The 14,702-nt window shown below is 39.8% G+C and overlaps 1 protein-coding gene and 1 long non-coding RNA gene across 5 annotated transcripts; both read left to right on the forward strand.

Annotated features, from left to right (window-relative positions):
• The first annotated feature begins 1,709 nt into the window (after window positions 1-1,709).
• On the forward strand, window positions 1,710-2,726 carry LOC128266048 (uncharacterized). Of its 3 annotated transcripts, none has more exons than XM_053002321.1 (3): window positions 1,710-1,892; window positions 1,966-2,521; window positions 2,587-2,724. In XM_053002321.1, exons 2-3 carry the CDS (start codon window positions 1,990-1,992, stop codon window positions 2,658-2,660), a joined length of 606 nt encoding a protein of 201 aa, XP_052858281.1. In that variant the 5' UTR covers window positions 1,710-1,892; window positions 1,966-1,989; the 3' UTR covers window positions 2,661-2,724. The 3 variants fall into 3 exon arrangements, with proteins under 3 accessions (XP_052858281.1, XP_052858282.1, XP_052858283.1); XM_053002322.1 differs by having other exon boundaries at window positions 1,710-1,887; XM_053002323.1 differs by having other exon boundaries at window positions 1,710-2,518; window positions 2,587-2,726.
• A 10,236-nt stretch (window positions 2,727-12,962) lies between these two features.
• On the forward strand, window positions 12,963-14,469 carry LOC128266050 (uncharacterized). 2 transcript variants are annotated; one of them, XR_008269009.1, is made up of 4 exons: window positions 12,963-13,302; window positions 13,477-13,528; window positions 13,599-13,621; window positions 13,692-14,469. It is a non-coding gene; the product is annotated as an uncharacterized LOC128266050 (long non-coding RNA). The 2 variants fall into 2 exon arrangements; XR_008269008.1 differs by having other exon boundaries at window positions 13,599-14,469.
• Window positions 14,470-14,702: the final 233 nt, after the last annotated feature.

Consider the following 14,702-nt stretch of genomic DNA (forward strand, 5'->3'; position numbering starts at 1 on the left):
AATCGCTTAAAATTTATTATTTTCAGCAAATTTTGCGCATTATATAAGCTGTTGACCAGAATATCTTCAAATCGTATTTTTTAATTTATATCATAGTTAGGGTGAAATATCGTGCCAATCGGAAGTGTATATCTTATAAATTCCCCATATGAGCAAACGGGCAAAATGCGTTCAAATTAAATTTTTTCAGCAAACTTTCGGGCAGTGTATAAGCTGTTGACCTGAATCTTTCCAAATCGTATATTTTAATGCATACCGTGATCTGGTTGAAAAAGTTTGCCAATCGGATAGCTCCTATAGGAGCAATATGGTAAAATCGCTTAAAATTTATTTTTTTCAGCAAGTTTTGCGCATTATATAAGTTGTTGACCTGAATATCTTCAAATCGTATTTTTTAATGCATACCATTTGAAAAAGTTTGCCAATCAGATAGCTCTTATAGGAGCAATATGGTAAAATCGCTTAAAATTTAATTTTTTCCGCAAATTTTGCGCGTTTTATAAGCTGTTGACATGATTCTCTTTAAATCGTATTTTTCAGGGTGAAAAATTTGCCAATCGGATGTCTCCTATAGGAACAATGTGGTAAAATCGCTTAAAATTTGTTGACCTGAATCTCTTCAAATCGCATTTTTTAATTCATATCATAATTAAGGTGAAATATCGTTCCAATCGGAAGTGTATATCTTATAAATACACCATATGAGCAGTAGGGCAAAATGCGTTCATATTCATTTTTTTCCGTAAATTCCGCGCAGTGTATAAGCTGTTGACCTGAATCTTTCCAAATCGTATTTTTAATGCTAACCATTATCAGAGTGAAAAAGCGTGCCAATCGGATAGCTTTTTAGGAGCAATATGGTAAAATCGCTTAAAATTTTAATTTTATCAAATTTTGCGCATTTTTTTAATAGATCATTAGACGGCACTGCAAAGCTAACAGAGCGTCAACATTTTTATTCAACTTATTACCATACGGCAACTGCCTTAAATATAACATGGCGTTATTTAACAGAGTAATAGGAAAGCATGTTAACAAAAAAACCAATTGGCAGCACCAAGACACAGCTTGGCGCTTACCTAAACAAATGTTAAGTAAAGTTAAGAATACAACACAATAACAATATAATATCATTCCCTTTCTTTCCCCTTTTTTTTTTTTTTCAGCAACCATGGCAACAGCTTCAACGGATGCGACCGAATCAGGCACCATCTCGAAACAGGCATCTTCAGTCAGGAGCAATATGGTAAAATCGCTTAAAATTTAATTTTTTTCCGCAAATTTTGCGCGTTTTATAAGCTGTTGACATGAATCTCTTTAAATCGTATTTTTCAGGGTGAAAAATTTGCCAATCGGATGTCTCCTATAGGAACAATGTGGTAAAATCGCTTAAAATTTGTTGACCTGAATCTCTTCAAATCGCATTTTTTAATTCATATCATAATTAAGGTGAAATATCGTTCCAATCGGAAGTGTATATCTTATAAATACACCATATGAGCAGTAGGGCAAAACGCGTTCATATTCATTTTTTTCCGTAAATTCCGCGCAGTGTATAAGCTGTTGACCTGAATCTTTCCAAATCGTATTTTTAATGCTAGCCATTATCAGAGTGAAAAAGCGTGCCAATCGGATAGCTTTTTAGGACCAATATGGTAAAATCGCTTAAAATTTATTATTTTCATCAAATTTTGCGCATTTTTTTTAATAGATCATTAGACGGCACTGCAAAGCTAACAGAGCGTCAACATTTTTATTCAACTTATTACCATACGGCAACTTCCTTAAATATAACATGGCGTTATTTAACAGAGTAATAGGAAAGCATGTTAACAAAAAAACAAATTGGCAGCACCAAGACACAGCTTGGCGCTTACCTAAACAAATGTTAAGTAAAGTTAAGAATACAACACAATAACAATATAATATCATTCCCTTTCTTTCCCCTTTTTTTTTTTTTTTCAGCAACCATGGCAACAGCTTCAACGGATGCGACCGAATCAGGCACCATCTCGAAACAGGCATCTTCAGTCAGGCACCAGGAGGAGGGCAGCCATCTCACCGGACGCAGTCATCTCAGGCTGGAGCAGCCACTCGAGCATTGGCGCTGAAGGCCTCTCGCCGCCAATCCACAGGAGCCAGCCGCCAGGACCAGTCATCTTCAAGCGGCAACAGGAACAGGGCAGCCACCGTATTGACCCAGTGGACGCTGTGATCCCTGGCTGGAGCAGCAACTCAAGTGCTGGGCGCCGAGAATCCGCCAACAGGGCGGTCGGCGCTGGAGTTCCCGCCGCCAGTCCACAGGAATTAGCCGCCAGGACCAGGAGTAGTTGTCCTTTCAGGAATTATGACAGCAGAGCTGCCGCACAGTATGCGGAGAAGCAGTCCACCTCCAACGACGAAGCATCTAATTGGAACAGGTCCGTCATCGCAGCAGACGTGTGGCCCCGGACACCAGAGGTCGAATCAGCTGTCAAGTGGCGGTCGCCCGAGGCCGCACCAGAAGCAGCCGGCGCAGGCAGTAGAAATTAATATAATTGCATAGAAAAGAATAATAATATTAATTTATCTTTTATATTCGTCTAGCATGTGTTTTTGACTGTGTAATGAAGACAATTAAGCAGCCGACGGAAGCATGGGAGCCGACAGCCATGGAATAGCAGCATCAGGCATTGGCCGCAAAGCGGCAGTCACACCACGCTGCGAACAAACTGCAGCAGAAGCAGGCGGTGAAGCCACCCGGAGCAGGCCGCAAACTGCAGGCACTGCGTCCTCCAAGTAGCAGCCAAATTTAGGAATAGCAGCCGACGCCAATCAGCAGCCCCAAGCAGCAGTCATCGAAGCGCCTCGCTCTTCGTATGCGACCCAGTTCAGCGCCGCCCTGTGCAAAGGCCAGCATACTAGCATCAGTCGCGGCGAGTAGTGGCAGTACATGATCCGGCGGTTCAGCGCCGCCTTGCGTTGGAGGAGTTGCAGGACCGGAGCGGCAGGCAGGTCGGCTGCAGTCACGTGAAGAGGCATACAAGCCGCAGCAAGATCGGGCTGGTGAGGCCACCCGGAAGCCAGCATCCGGAGCGGGCGGCTAATTGCAGGCCTTCCGTTTCCATTTCTTCTTTCCCTCAAGCTGCAGCCAAGCTCAGGAGCAGCAGCCGCGTGCAGCCATCCAGCAATCGACTCCAAACAGCTGCCCCATGCAACAGCCAACGAAGCGCCTCGCCTCTCGCATGCGGTTCGCCCGTTTGTATCCAGTATCATTATTAAATTATTAAATTTGTATTTACAAAAATAAAAATTACAATTTGTCCTCCGTACATCACAGGTCAATAACAGCAGGAAAACATCCGTGCCGTTCAGCGCACTGACGATCGCCCAGAACAGCTTATGCATGTTGCAGTGACCTGGAGGACTCCTGCTCGGCGACGAGACACAATGTGCTGCTTTCCACACAGGTCACAGATTGCCCGTTGAATTGAAGCTGGTGGCTCTGGCACAGGTTCCATTCTCTGTGAATATTGAAAGTATAGCAGGAAGGACATGAGCGATTTGCGGGGATTTGTCGTACTATGGTGAGCGCCCCTTATTTCTCTGCCTTCTACTACACTCTGAGTCTGGATTCCGCGTTCGTCTGTCGGTTCATTGTCAACAAGTAGGTGTAATCTTTGACGTAGTTGCTCAATGTTAGCAGTCAACTGGTTCTCCTGAGAAACAGGCTCAGTTGAGGTGGCAGGGAGCGTGTCCTGAGTATGTATACGGGCCCCCTCTCCTTTTTTGACCCCTGATTTATTGGAGGTCGACTGAGCGACTGTGTGTACCTTTAGGATACCTTTAAGTGACGGTGGATGATCCCTTTCAGCAGCTTCGAGCAGTTTTTGATGTTCCTCGTCTCCCTCAAAGTCAGGAATTATGAGTCTTTGTATTGTTATGTGTTGACCTCTGATCCTTTGAGCAATAAAATTACGGGTACGAGTTCCATGTGCATGAGCCCTCTTCAGGTGATTAATAGTTTCCTCACAAAGTCTGCTGGGTACAGGTGTGGGTTTCATCTTCTCAGCTGCTGCCAACCGCTCCCTTTCAGCAATTTCTTTTTTTTCCCGTTCCTCGTCCTCTAGTCTTAATAAAGTTGGAAGTCCATGGCGGATATATTGCCTCAAAAAATAATTAATATTTTTTTGTTCACTCGTTGCAAAATCATTGATGCTGGAGCTCTCCGGAATTATAGGCAGTGGCGGTTCCCACAAAGGTTGTAGGCCGTCTCGAAGTGGAGAAAAATGGCGGTTTAGTTGTTTCAAATATCGTTGCCTTTTAAGCAAAAGTCTTTGTGGGATGTACGGCTCCTCCAGTATACGCCGTACCGCTGGATTCTGGTGTATTGAAAGTGATCTTGCAAATCTTTCGCTCGCCTGTTCGTAGATATCATCCACAGTTTTTATGTTGTAGGAGTTCCTTATCGTGTCATTTCTTGTATATCTGGTTGCCTTAAGTGAGTTCCTGATAACCTTATTTTGAGCTGTCTGGATACGATTGATTTGCGACTCTGAAACGAGAGATCCCCATACCGCAATGGAATATTGCCATATTGGCGTGATAAGTTGTTTGAGTAAAACCATCTTACAGTCGTTTTGCAGACGGCTATTTTTGCCCATTATCCAATCAAGTTTCTTAGCTGTGGTTCTGATTTTGTTGCGCAGAAGATTAACATGCGAAGTCAAGTTAAGTTTGCTATCCAATATAACACCAAGATAGGTTTGCTTAGTACTCGTAGGAATGGCTTGCCCATTTATTTTCGGGGTTATAGGGCCTTTAAAACGAAATTGTTCCTTAATTCGTTTTAGGTTTTTTAAGGTAAACATGACATGACCAGTTTTAGCTCTGTTAACTGTAATGGCCCATTTTTCTGCCCAGTCAGAGAAGTGTTTTAGGTAATCTTCGTTTTTTCTCATGGCAGTAATTGGGTTGTCACTTTTGCTCAGGATAATGGTATCATCAGCGTAAGTCGCCAGCATCATGTCTTGAACTCTAGGAACAGGAAAACTAGAAGATGATGGTTTTTGTATGGTCTCCGGAGTTGGCATATCTGATGAATAAATTGAGTAAAGCACAGGACCAAGATTGCTGCCCTGAGGCACTCCAGCGTTTATTTTTCCTACGCGAGATTTAGATCCATCTGTAGAGTTGACTTCAAAGGTTCTGTTACTAAGGTAATTTTCCAATATTCTAAACATTTTCAAGGGTACTATTTTGACAAGTTTATTCAGAAGGCCAGCATGCCAGACTTTATCGAAAGCTTCAGTAATATCAATGAAGACAGCTGAGCATGATTCGTGATTTTCATAAGCATTTAATATGAATTGCGTGACGCGTGCCAGCTGCTGCTCAGTGGCGTGTTCTCGACGGAAACCGAATTGATGACATGGAATAGCTTTCGAAAACAAAGGAAATTCGAATAGGCGTTTCAACAGCATTTTCTCGAATATCTTTGAGAGCCCAGAAAGAAGACTTATCGGTCTATACGAAGATACCTCTGAACTGTCTTTTCCGGGCTTCAGAATTAACGAGATAGTAGCATGTTTCCATTGCGCAGGATAGTGTCCAAGTCTTAAGATAGAGTTATAGATGAGAACCAAATAAAGCAACGCTTTTTTTGGAAGTTGTTTGATTAACTTGTTGTCAATTTTGTCGCTTCCCGGTGCCTTATTTAAATCGAGCGATTCTATTTCAAGCTTTAGCTCTAGAAAAGTGACAGGTCTTAGAGCAGCTTCAGAACTTTCGTTAAGGCGGGTTTCAAAATCAGCTTGGATTAGACTTCTCTGAAGGCAAGTATTTAATAGCTTCGGGCTAAATCTATTCTCAAGGTGTTTGACAAACTCTTCTGCTTTTTCCGAAATGGTTTTGGTCCAATTTATCTGCGAGTTATTTTTACTTGCTTCCGTGTTTAGATGAATTTTTATGGGAAAATTTGGCTGAGGCTGTTTCTTGAGAGTATTTGTGATTTTCCAGAGTTTCTTTAATTTATATCTGTCATTTATTTCAATACTCTCTAGCCGCTTGTTGATGTTATTGGATTTGAGTTTTTTAAGGGCCTTCCTCAGCTTGTTTTGCGCTGCTTTATATTGTTTAGCCAAATCGGCAGTTCTAAAATTCTTAAAGGCAAGTTTAAGGCGCTGTTTTTCCTCGAGCAGTTCCCTGGTAGCTTCATCCAGAGTGTAATCGTAGTGACTGCCTTGATTCCTAATTTGTGTATTTGATCTAGGGTGAAAAATTGTCCTCGAAGTGGCTTCAGTGGCAGCTTGTTGGATGTTTCTTAGAAAAATATCTACAGCATCCTCAATATCAAGTCCAGAGTTAATTTCAGTATTTAACAAGATTTTTTGCTCCAGTAATTCCTTAAATTTGGCTAGATTTGTGGCTTTAGTTATTATCCTTGTGTTTTTGTTATTTAAATGAAAAGTATTGTCTAGCAATAATTCTATCAGAACAGGCAGGTGATCAGAGGCAAGTTCTGTTGAGGTCTTTATTTTTAAAGAATTATATTTGAGTCCAGCATAAATGGCAAAATCAAGCGCAGAAGGTCTCTTCTTTGTATCAAACGGAAAGTGTGTGGCCCCGCCAGTGGCCAAGATATTGTACCGGTTCTGAGAGTGGATGGCTTCCAGCAGTACACGACCCCTTTTACATGATCTGACATTGCCCCACCACATATGCTTAGAATTCCAGTCACCCGCCAAAATAATTTTTGTATTTTGACCGATTATACTGTCAAAATGCTTGAATAATCTCTGGAAATGTGAGGTGGACCATTCAATAGAAGGTGGGCAGTAGACAGGAGCCACTATTATCATATCCTTCTTGTTGTTATTTTCTGGTAGAAGAACAATTGGAGCGCATTGAAGGCATTCTAAATTTATGGGCTCAAGAGCAGCATGTCTAATGTTTTCTCGGACAAAAATAACTACTCCACCTTTCCTGCGTGACTTTGGGTTAGTAGCAAAATACTTGTGGTAGCCAGGAATTTGTAGAATATTTACAGAAGGGTTAATTTTCAATTCCATAACCATCATTATGTGTATAGAATTATTTTTCATGTAAATTTCTAACTCTGCCATTTTATTTCTTATGCCGCATGCATTCCAAAACGCAATTTTGAGTTGGGTATTATTAAAAGCAACAGGAGCATGCGATGTATTTAAACGATGCTGGTTAACAGAAATGTTGGATGAATTTTGCCTAGTATTGTAAGACATAAAAATAACATAAAATAATGGATTGGAATATTTATTGAACAGCAGTTATTTTTAATTTCAGTTTATCGACACCTTGGCCGAGGAGCAGTCAATTTCCATCTCCCTTTGCAGAGCGACCGCATCATGCGCTAGAGACTTAACAGGTAAGTTTTGAGAGTAAACTTTTGATAAAGTAGAAATTTGATTCCCTTTTTGCAGGTTAATAAATTGCATTAACAAGTCCAATAGGCTGTCCATTTTCTTCTCCATTCGGATGGCAAACGCATATTGCTCATTAGCTTTGTTGATTGGCTGGCTGTTATATGAAGAATTATGTTGTTGGGAGATACTCGGATTTTGCTCCTCTTGAAGTCGTCGCTGCAGAGCCTTCAGATGCCTTTCAGCTGGGTTCCCAGCACGCGATGTACTAGCTGCTCCCCGTGCATCTTCGTTAAAGCGCTCCTGAGGATTCTTCGCAGATGAGCCCTCTCGAATACCAACGCCGCTGGATCCACGCTTTAAATGTTGAGACTTGTGCATCTTCCGCGCTGCAATCTTGACCCGATGTGTAGTACCAGGGAACTTTCCAGTCTTCCGGGTACGCGCCTGTTTATTGGTCTTCACCGTGCCAATAGAAGGGCTAGATTTAAACGGATTCCGCTGTTGAGGGGTGGAGTTCAATTGTTGTTCATCATAAATCCTATTTTGAAGCCTTTTTATGTGAGCCTCGGCCGGGTTCCATCCACGAACAACTTGGCTGTAGGATAATTCGGCATCATTTGCTGATGTGGGCAACCAGAGATGTTTAATATTTTTTTTGGGCTGATCAACGTTAAGAGCTGTCGGTTTTTCCCCCCTACTAGCTTGGTTGTTTCTAAGCCTACTACGCGCCGCTTTAAATGCCTCACACCCCTTGTAACAGCTAACATGTTTACCACCACAATTTGCGCATTTTGGAGCAACATTCCTAGGTTTTAAGCAAGCTGTAGTTGAATGTTTCTCGGCACACTTCATGCATTTATAAGGTAGCTGGCAGTAACTTTTTGTATGCCCATATGCTTGGCAGCGGTGGCACATAACTGGTTCACGTGGCTTGTTCATTCTCTCTACATCTACTGACTGACTGCCAAGCTTTTTTATCTTGAGAATACCCAAGTGCTTGCCATCGGAGTTTACCTGTACCTCAATTTCAAAAATGTTCATAGGATTACCATTGAATCGGTGACGCATGACCCTAACGTATCTAACAGTAAACCCTTGCTTTTCCAATTCGGCTGCTACCCACTGATAAGGCGTTGAGTGGTGTAGATGCCGAATAACGGCCCTGAACCCTCGTTCTGATTTTTTCTGATGGGTGTACATAAGAGTATTGCTGTCTATTAATTTCTTTTTAATTACATTATAGGTTTCCATATCAATACAGTTAATTCGCACTCCACTTCCTGGTGTACTCTTGGTCGAGTATTTTTCTTCTCCAGCAGAGTTCTTGATGATTTCCAACAGGATCTGTATATCCTTTATCTGAGGTAGATGAATTGACGGGATCCTTCGACTGACCGGGACCTGTTGCCATGGATGTTGGTCTGGGAGCAGCTCTCGAGTTGGTTGATCCTGTTTGGAGAGGTTTCCTTTAAGGCCAGTAGAAACAGCAGTGCCAGCAGTATCAACAGAACGAACAGCTTGAGTCGAACGAGCAGCGCCAACAATGCCAGCAGGATCTGCGCGAGAAGCATCAACGGCGAGAGAAGTACCAACAGCGCGAGCAGCACCAGCAGCGCAAGCAACTCCAGCAAGCTTGTTTGGAGACTGATTTGGCTTGGCTTCTTGTACCTGTTTGTGATGGCCAGAAGGGATTCCAACAGGATTAGGAGGCCCTTGACGCTGGCCAGCAAGTTTGTTTTGATGAGCCTCTAGGGATATTTGCTGTGCTACCGTACTAGTAAATTTGTACGGCATAATTGGCGACCATGGGAAGAAGAGAGGGCCGTTGTCCGTGTTTTCCAATTCAACACGTCTTTTTTTTCCAGGAGTTACTGTTGGCTTGGAGTCTGGTGCAGCAGACAGGGAGTTTGGCAGGCGGAGCAGTTCGTCATCAGAATCCGTTGTTTCACTGCAGCGTCGTTTTCCAGGAGTCCGCAACGGGCGGAATGCCTTGCTGGTCGGAGAGGTAAGATTGTGGATCCAATTTTTCACCATGTCAAAATTTTGGTTGTCTTGGGCATCTGTGGTGTCCAAGGGGTCAGGTGGCGTAGGTGAAATGTGCATTATTGTGGATAGCAAACTTCTTCTGGCAGAACACGCGTCATCTGATTTATTTTCATTGCTTTTGCAATTAAGTTGTGCTGCCATATTGGTTTTTGTCAGTATGTTAGTGTCTTTAACAGAAGGTTTTGAAGCCACTGAAGTTGAAGCCGCTACTTGTGTGTGGGATAAATGGCTAGATGTATTGGTGGGTAGTTTAGGAACAACTTTATTGGCTATGGTATAGGGATTTTTACAATTAACATTTGTTTCGGTCTTTAACTGATCTGATCGAGGGGCGTAATTGTTCCCAATTGTCAATTTTTTAGGTTTTAAAAGCGTCTCAAGTGCCGTGAGGCTTTCGCTGTCATCCGACTTAATGGGGCCCATGCCAAAAGCGGAGGAAAAACCGCTTCCAGAGTTTGAAAGTAGTGAGATTACGCACTCACCTTGTAATCCAGGTGGGGTCAGTACTTTTAATAGCTTGCTCGTATTTTCCTCAATCTCGGCAGTGGGGCTTAAGGCTTTAGTAGCGGCGGCCATTTTTTTTTTTCAAGTTTACTCAACGACACTCAGGAGAAGACTGTTGATCAGAATTCCCTGGTCGTTATATTTATTGCCCTCTGATTACATGTATTGTAATATTTAGGTACATTAATTGGCGGGAAATAGTATGTACATTGCATTTTTATGTGTTAGTGTATTATGTCTATTTTTTTTTTTTTTTTTTAGCTATGTTTAAGCTTAAAGCTAGATTATGTGTTAGTATATTTTGGGTTACATTGGGATCTCAGTTGAGGGTCACACTGTTATTAAATATAAACATTGGTGGTAATAGAAATTTTAAGCGTGTTTTCTTTTCCCGCAGTAACATTTCCCGCCGTCTATTTTCTCGCCGCAGTATCCTCCCCCGCCGCAGTCGGTTCCCCCGCCGCAGTCGCATCCCCCGCCGCAGTCCTTCCCCCGCCGCAGTCAGTAGCCGCTACTTAGTCGCCGCAAACGTTTCAGTGTGATTTGTTGGCAGCCGAAAATAGTTGATACAGGTGAGTGTGGTTTTGTTTTTGTTTTGTTTCTGTGTTGAATATCTCTCAGCAGTCTCTGTCAATAGTTTTTTTTTTTTTTTTTTTTTTGGCCGGATCCGCAATGCGTTTGCGACTGGTAGATAGTGTAGGCGCAGCGGATTTGTTGGTAGATGTGTTTATGTTTTTGATTTTGATTATTACGCCTTTAATTTTTATTTTTATTTATTTTTTTTTATTTTTATTTCTTGCAGGTCTTGTTTGTCGGAAGCCAAGATACCATTTGAGGCAGGTAAGTGGCTTTTAAATTAAATTGATTTATTGCACAAGTGTTATAAATTTGTTATTATTATATTGCAGGCGCAGCAGAAATATTTACAGGGCGCATCGGAAAATTTTTTGCTGGTACTGGATCGCATTTGTGTCAGATAAGTTTATAATTAAAAAAATTTTTTTAATGCGCATTTAGCTTTTTTTTTTTTTAAGTTTTGTTGTTTTTATTTCTTTCAGGTTCATCCATCGCAGCAGTCAAAGTTTTTTCGGAGGCCAAATACCATTTGTAGCAGGTAAGTAGTTTTTAAGTTAAGATTTTTTTTTTTTATTGAGTGTATGTTAATAATTTTTATTTTTATTATTTTACAGGCGCAGCGGAGATTTTTAGCTGGTACTGGATCGCATTTGAGTCAGATAAGTTTATAATTTAATTTTTTTAATGCGCATTTAGCTTTTTTTTAATTTTGTTATTTTATTTCTTGCAGGTTCATCCATCGCAGCAGTCAAAGTTTTTTCGGAGGCCAAATACCATTTGTAGCAGGTAAGTAGTTTTTAAGTTAAGATTTTTTTTATTGAGTATATGTTAATAATGTTTATTTTTATTATTTTACAGGCGCAGCGGAGATTTTTAGCTGGTACTGGATCGTATTTGAGTCAGATAAGTTTATTATTTAATTTTTTTAAAGCGCATTTAGCTTTTTTTTAAATTTTGTTATTTTTATATCTTGCAGGTTCATCCATCGCAGCAGTCAAAGTTTTTTCGGAGACCAAATACCATTTGTAGCAGGTAAGTAGTTTTTAAGTTAAGATTTTTTTTATTGAGTATATGTTAATAATGTTTATTTTTATTATTTTACAGGCGCAGCGGAGATTTTTAGCTGGTACTGGATCGTATTTGAGTCAGATAAGTTTATTATTTAATTTTTTTAAAGCGCATTTAGCTTTTTTTTAAATTTTGTTATTTTTATATCTTGCAGGTTCATCCATCGCAGCAGTCAAAGTTTTTTCGGAGACCAAATACCATTTGTAGCAGGTAAGTAGTTTTTAAGTTAAGATTTTTTTATTGAGTATATGTTAATAATTTTTATTTTTGTTATTTTACAGGCGCAGCGGAGATTTTTAGCTGGTACTGGATCGCATTTGAGTCAGATAAGTTTATTATTTAATTTTTTTTAAGCGCATTTAGCTTTTTTTTAAATTTTGTTATTTTTATATCTTGCAGGTTCATCCATCGCAGCAGTCAAAGTTTTTTCGGAGACCAAATACCATTTGTAGCAGGTAAGTAGTTTTTAAGTTAAGATTTTTTTATTGAGTATATGTTAATAATTTTTATTTTTGTTATTTTACAGGCGCAGCGGAGATTTTTAGCTGGTGCTGGATCGCATTTGAGTCAGATAAGTTTATTATTTAATTTTTTTAATGCGCATTTAGCTTTTTTTAAATTTTGTTATTTATTTCTTGCAGGTTCATCCATCGCAGCAGTCAAAGTTTTTTCGGAGGCCAAATACCATTTGTAGCAGGTAAGTAGTTTTTAAGTTAAGATTTTTTTTATTGAGTATATGTTAATAATGTTTATTTTTATTATTTTACAGGCGCAGCGGAGATTTTTAGCTGGTACTGGATCGTATTTGAGTCAGATAAGTTTATTATTTAATTTTTTTAAAGCGCATTTAGCTTTTTTTTAAATTTTGTTATTTTATATCTTGCAGGTTCATCCATCGCAGCAGTCAAAGTTTTTTCGGAGACCAAATACCATTTGTAGCAGGTAAGTAGTTTTTAAGTTAAGATTTTTTTTATTGAGTATATGTTAATAATGTTTATTTTTATTATTTTACAGGCGCAGCGGAGATTTTTAGCTGGTACTGGATCGTATTTGAGTCAGATAAGTTTATTATTTAATTTTTTTAAAGCGCATTTAGCTTTTTTTTAAATTTTGTTATTTTTATATCTTGCAGGTTCATCCATCGCAGCAGTCAAAGTTTTTTCGGAGACCAAATACCATTTGTAGCAGGTAAGTAGTTTTTAAGTTAAGATTTTTTTATTGAGTATATGTTAATAATTTTTTTCAAGTTTACTCAACGACACTCAGGAGAAGACTGTTGATCAGAATCCCCTGGTCGTAATATTTATTGGCCTCTGATTACATGTTTGTAATATTTAGGTACATTAAATGGCGGGAACTAGTATATACATTGCATTTTTATGTGTTAGTGTATTATGTCTATTTTTGGTTTTTAGCTATTTTGTAAGTTTTAAAGCTAGATTATGTGTTAGTATATTTTGGGTTACATTTGGGATTTTTTAGTTTAGGGTCACACTGTAATTTATTGTAAACATTGGTGGTAGTAATTTTAAGCGTGTTTTCTTTTCCCGCAGTAATATTTCTCGCCGACTGATTTCTCGCCGCCGTGTCCTCCCCCGCCGCGGTCTCCTCCCCCGCCGCCGTCGGTTCCCCCGCCGCAGTCCTTCCCCCGCCGCCGTCATTTAGTAAGAGCCGCCGTCGCAATCGCTCCAGGATGATTTGATAGCAAGCAAAACAATTGTGGCAGGTGAGTTTTTTGTTTTGTTTGCATCTCTTTCAGCACTCTTCAGTAGACTTTTGGCCGGATCCGCAATGCGTTTGTGGTAGGTAAGTTTTTGTAGTCGCAGCGGTTGAGTGTTGGCAGGTGTGTTTATATTTGGATTTTGTTTATTGCGTATTATTTTGGTTTGTTTATACGCAGGCCCTGCGGGAGTTTGGTTAGTTTTGGATGCCAACAATACCCTTCAATTCAGGTAAGTAGTTTTTAATTTATATTTGTTGATTGAGTCTGTGTTAATATTTTTTATTTTTATTGTTTCGCAGGCGCAGTGGGAATTTTTTTGCTGGTGATTCGCAGTTGTGTCAGTTAAGTTTAATGGTTAAATAATTTGTTTTTTATTGCACATTTGGTTTTAGTGTTAGCAGTTTCTGGATCGCATTTGTGTCAGGTAAGATTATGTTTTAGTTTTGTTTATTGTTTATTAGATTTTTTTTTTTTTATTTTTATTTCTCACAGATTAGTCCCTCGCAGCCGTCTCAATCGTAGCTTCATCTTTCTCCGCAGTCCGGTCGTCTGGAGTCACAGGAAGAGATCCGTCCAGCCAGGGTGCCCTTAGCTGACTTTGGGTAAGGATGTTGCTGGATTTAGTGGCACGTCTAACTGGACTGTGGAGGACCAGAAAGGATGGGTAAATCTCCCGCCACAGACGTCTTAGCTTGGACCAGAGAGGAATCTGTTGGCTGAGACAGCTGTGTGTCTGTGTGGGAAGTGTCCCTCGCTGCTGTCTTGTCTCAAGATCCTTATAGGATTCCTTCGCGTCAGTTGTCGGCGTCCTGAGGTATTCGAGTACATAGTAGCTACACGTACTGGATGGCTTTTTGTGTCAGATAAGTTTATATTTTTAAATTTGTTTATAACGCATTTTGCTTTAAAAGATTTTTTATTTATATTTCTCGCAGGTTCGTCCGTAGCAGCAGCCTCGGATTTACGGATACCAAAGGACCCTTTAAAACAGGTAAGTAGTTTTTATTTAAATTTGTTAATTTAGTGTGTGTTTATGATTTTTTATTTTTATTATTTCGCAGGCGCAGCGGAGATTTCTTTTGCTGGTACTGGATCGCTTTTTGTGTCGGGTAAGTTTGTGATTTTAAATTTGTTTATTGCGCGTTTAGTTTTGAATAATGATTTATTTATATTTCTTGCAGGTTCATCCGTAGCAGCAGACACAAATTTTAGGATACCGGAGGACTCTTTAATGCAGGTTAGTAGTTTTTAAATTTAATTTGTTAATTTAGTATGTGTTTATAATTTTAATTTTTATTGTTTCGCAGGCGCAGCGGATCTCTTTTTATTCTTTGTTGGTACTGGATCGCTTTTGTGTCAGATAAGTTTATGTTTTTAAATTTGCTTATAGTGCATTTAGCTTT

This window comes from Drosophila gunungcola, unplaced genomic scaffold, assembly GCF_025200985.1.
Source record: "Drosophila gunungcola strain Sukarami unplaced genomic scaffold, Dgunungcola_SK_2 000248F, whole genome shotgun sequence".
NCBI lineage: Eukaryota > Metazoa > Arthropoda > Insecta > Diptera > Drosophilidae > Drosophila > Drosophila gunungcola.

Excerpts from the sequence above, each read along its gene's own strand:
- LOC128266048 (XM_053002321.1), top strand. The coding sequence starts at position 1,990 with ATGCGACCGAATCAGGCACCATCTCGAAACAGGCATCTTCAGTCAGGC. Across the intron at positions 2,522-2,586 it reads AGAAGCAGCCGGCGCAGGCA|CATGTGTTTTTGACTGTGTA; the intron begins GTAGAAATTAAT and ends ATATTCGTCTAG.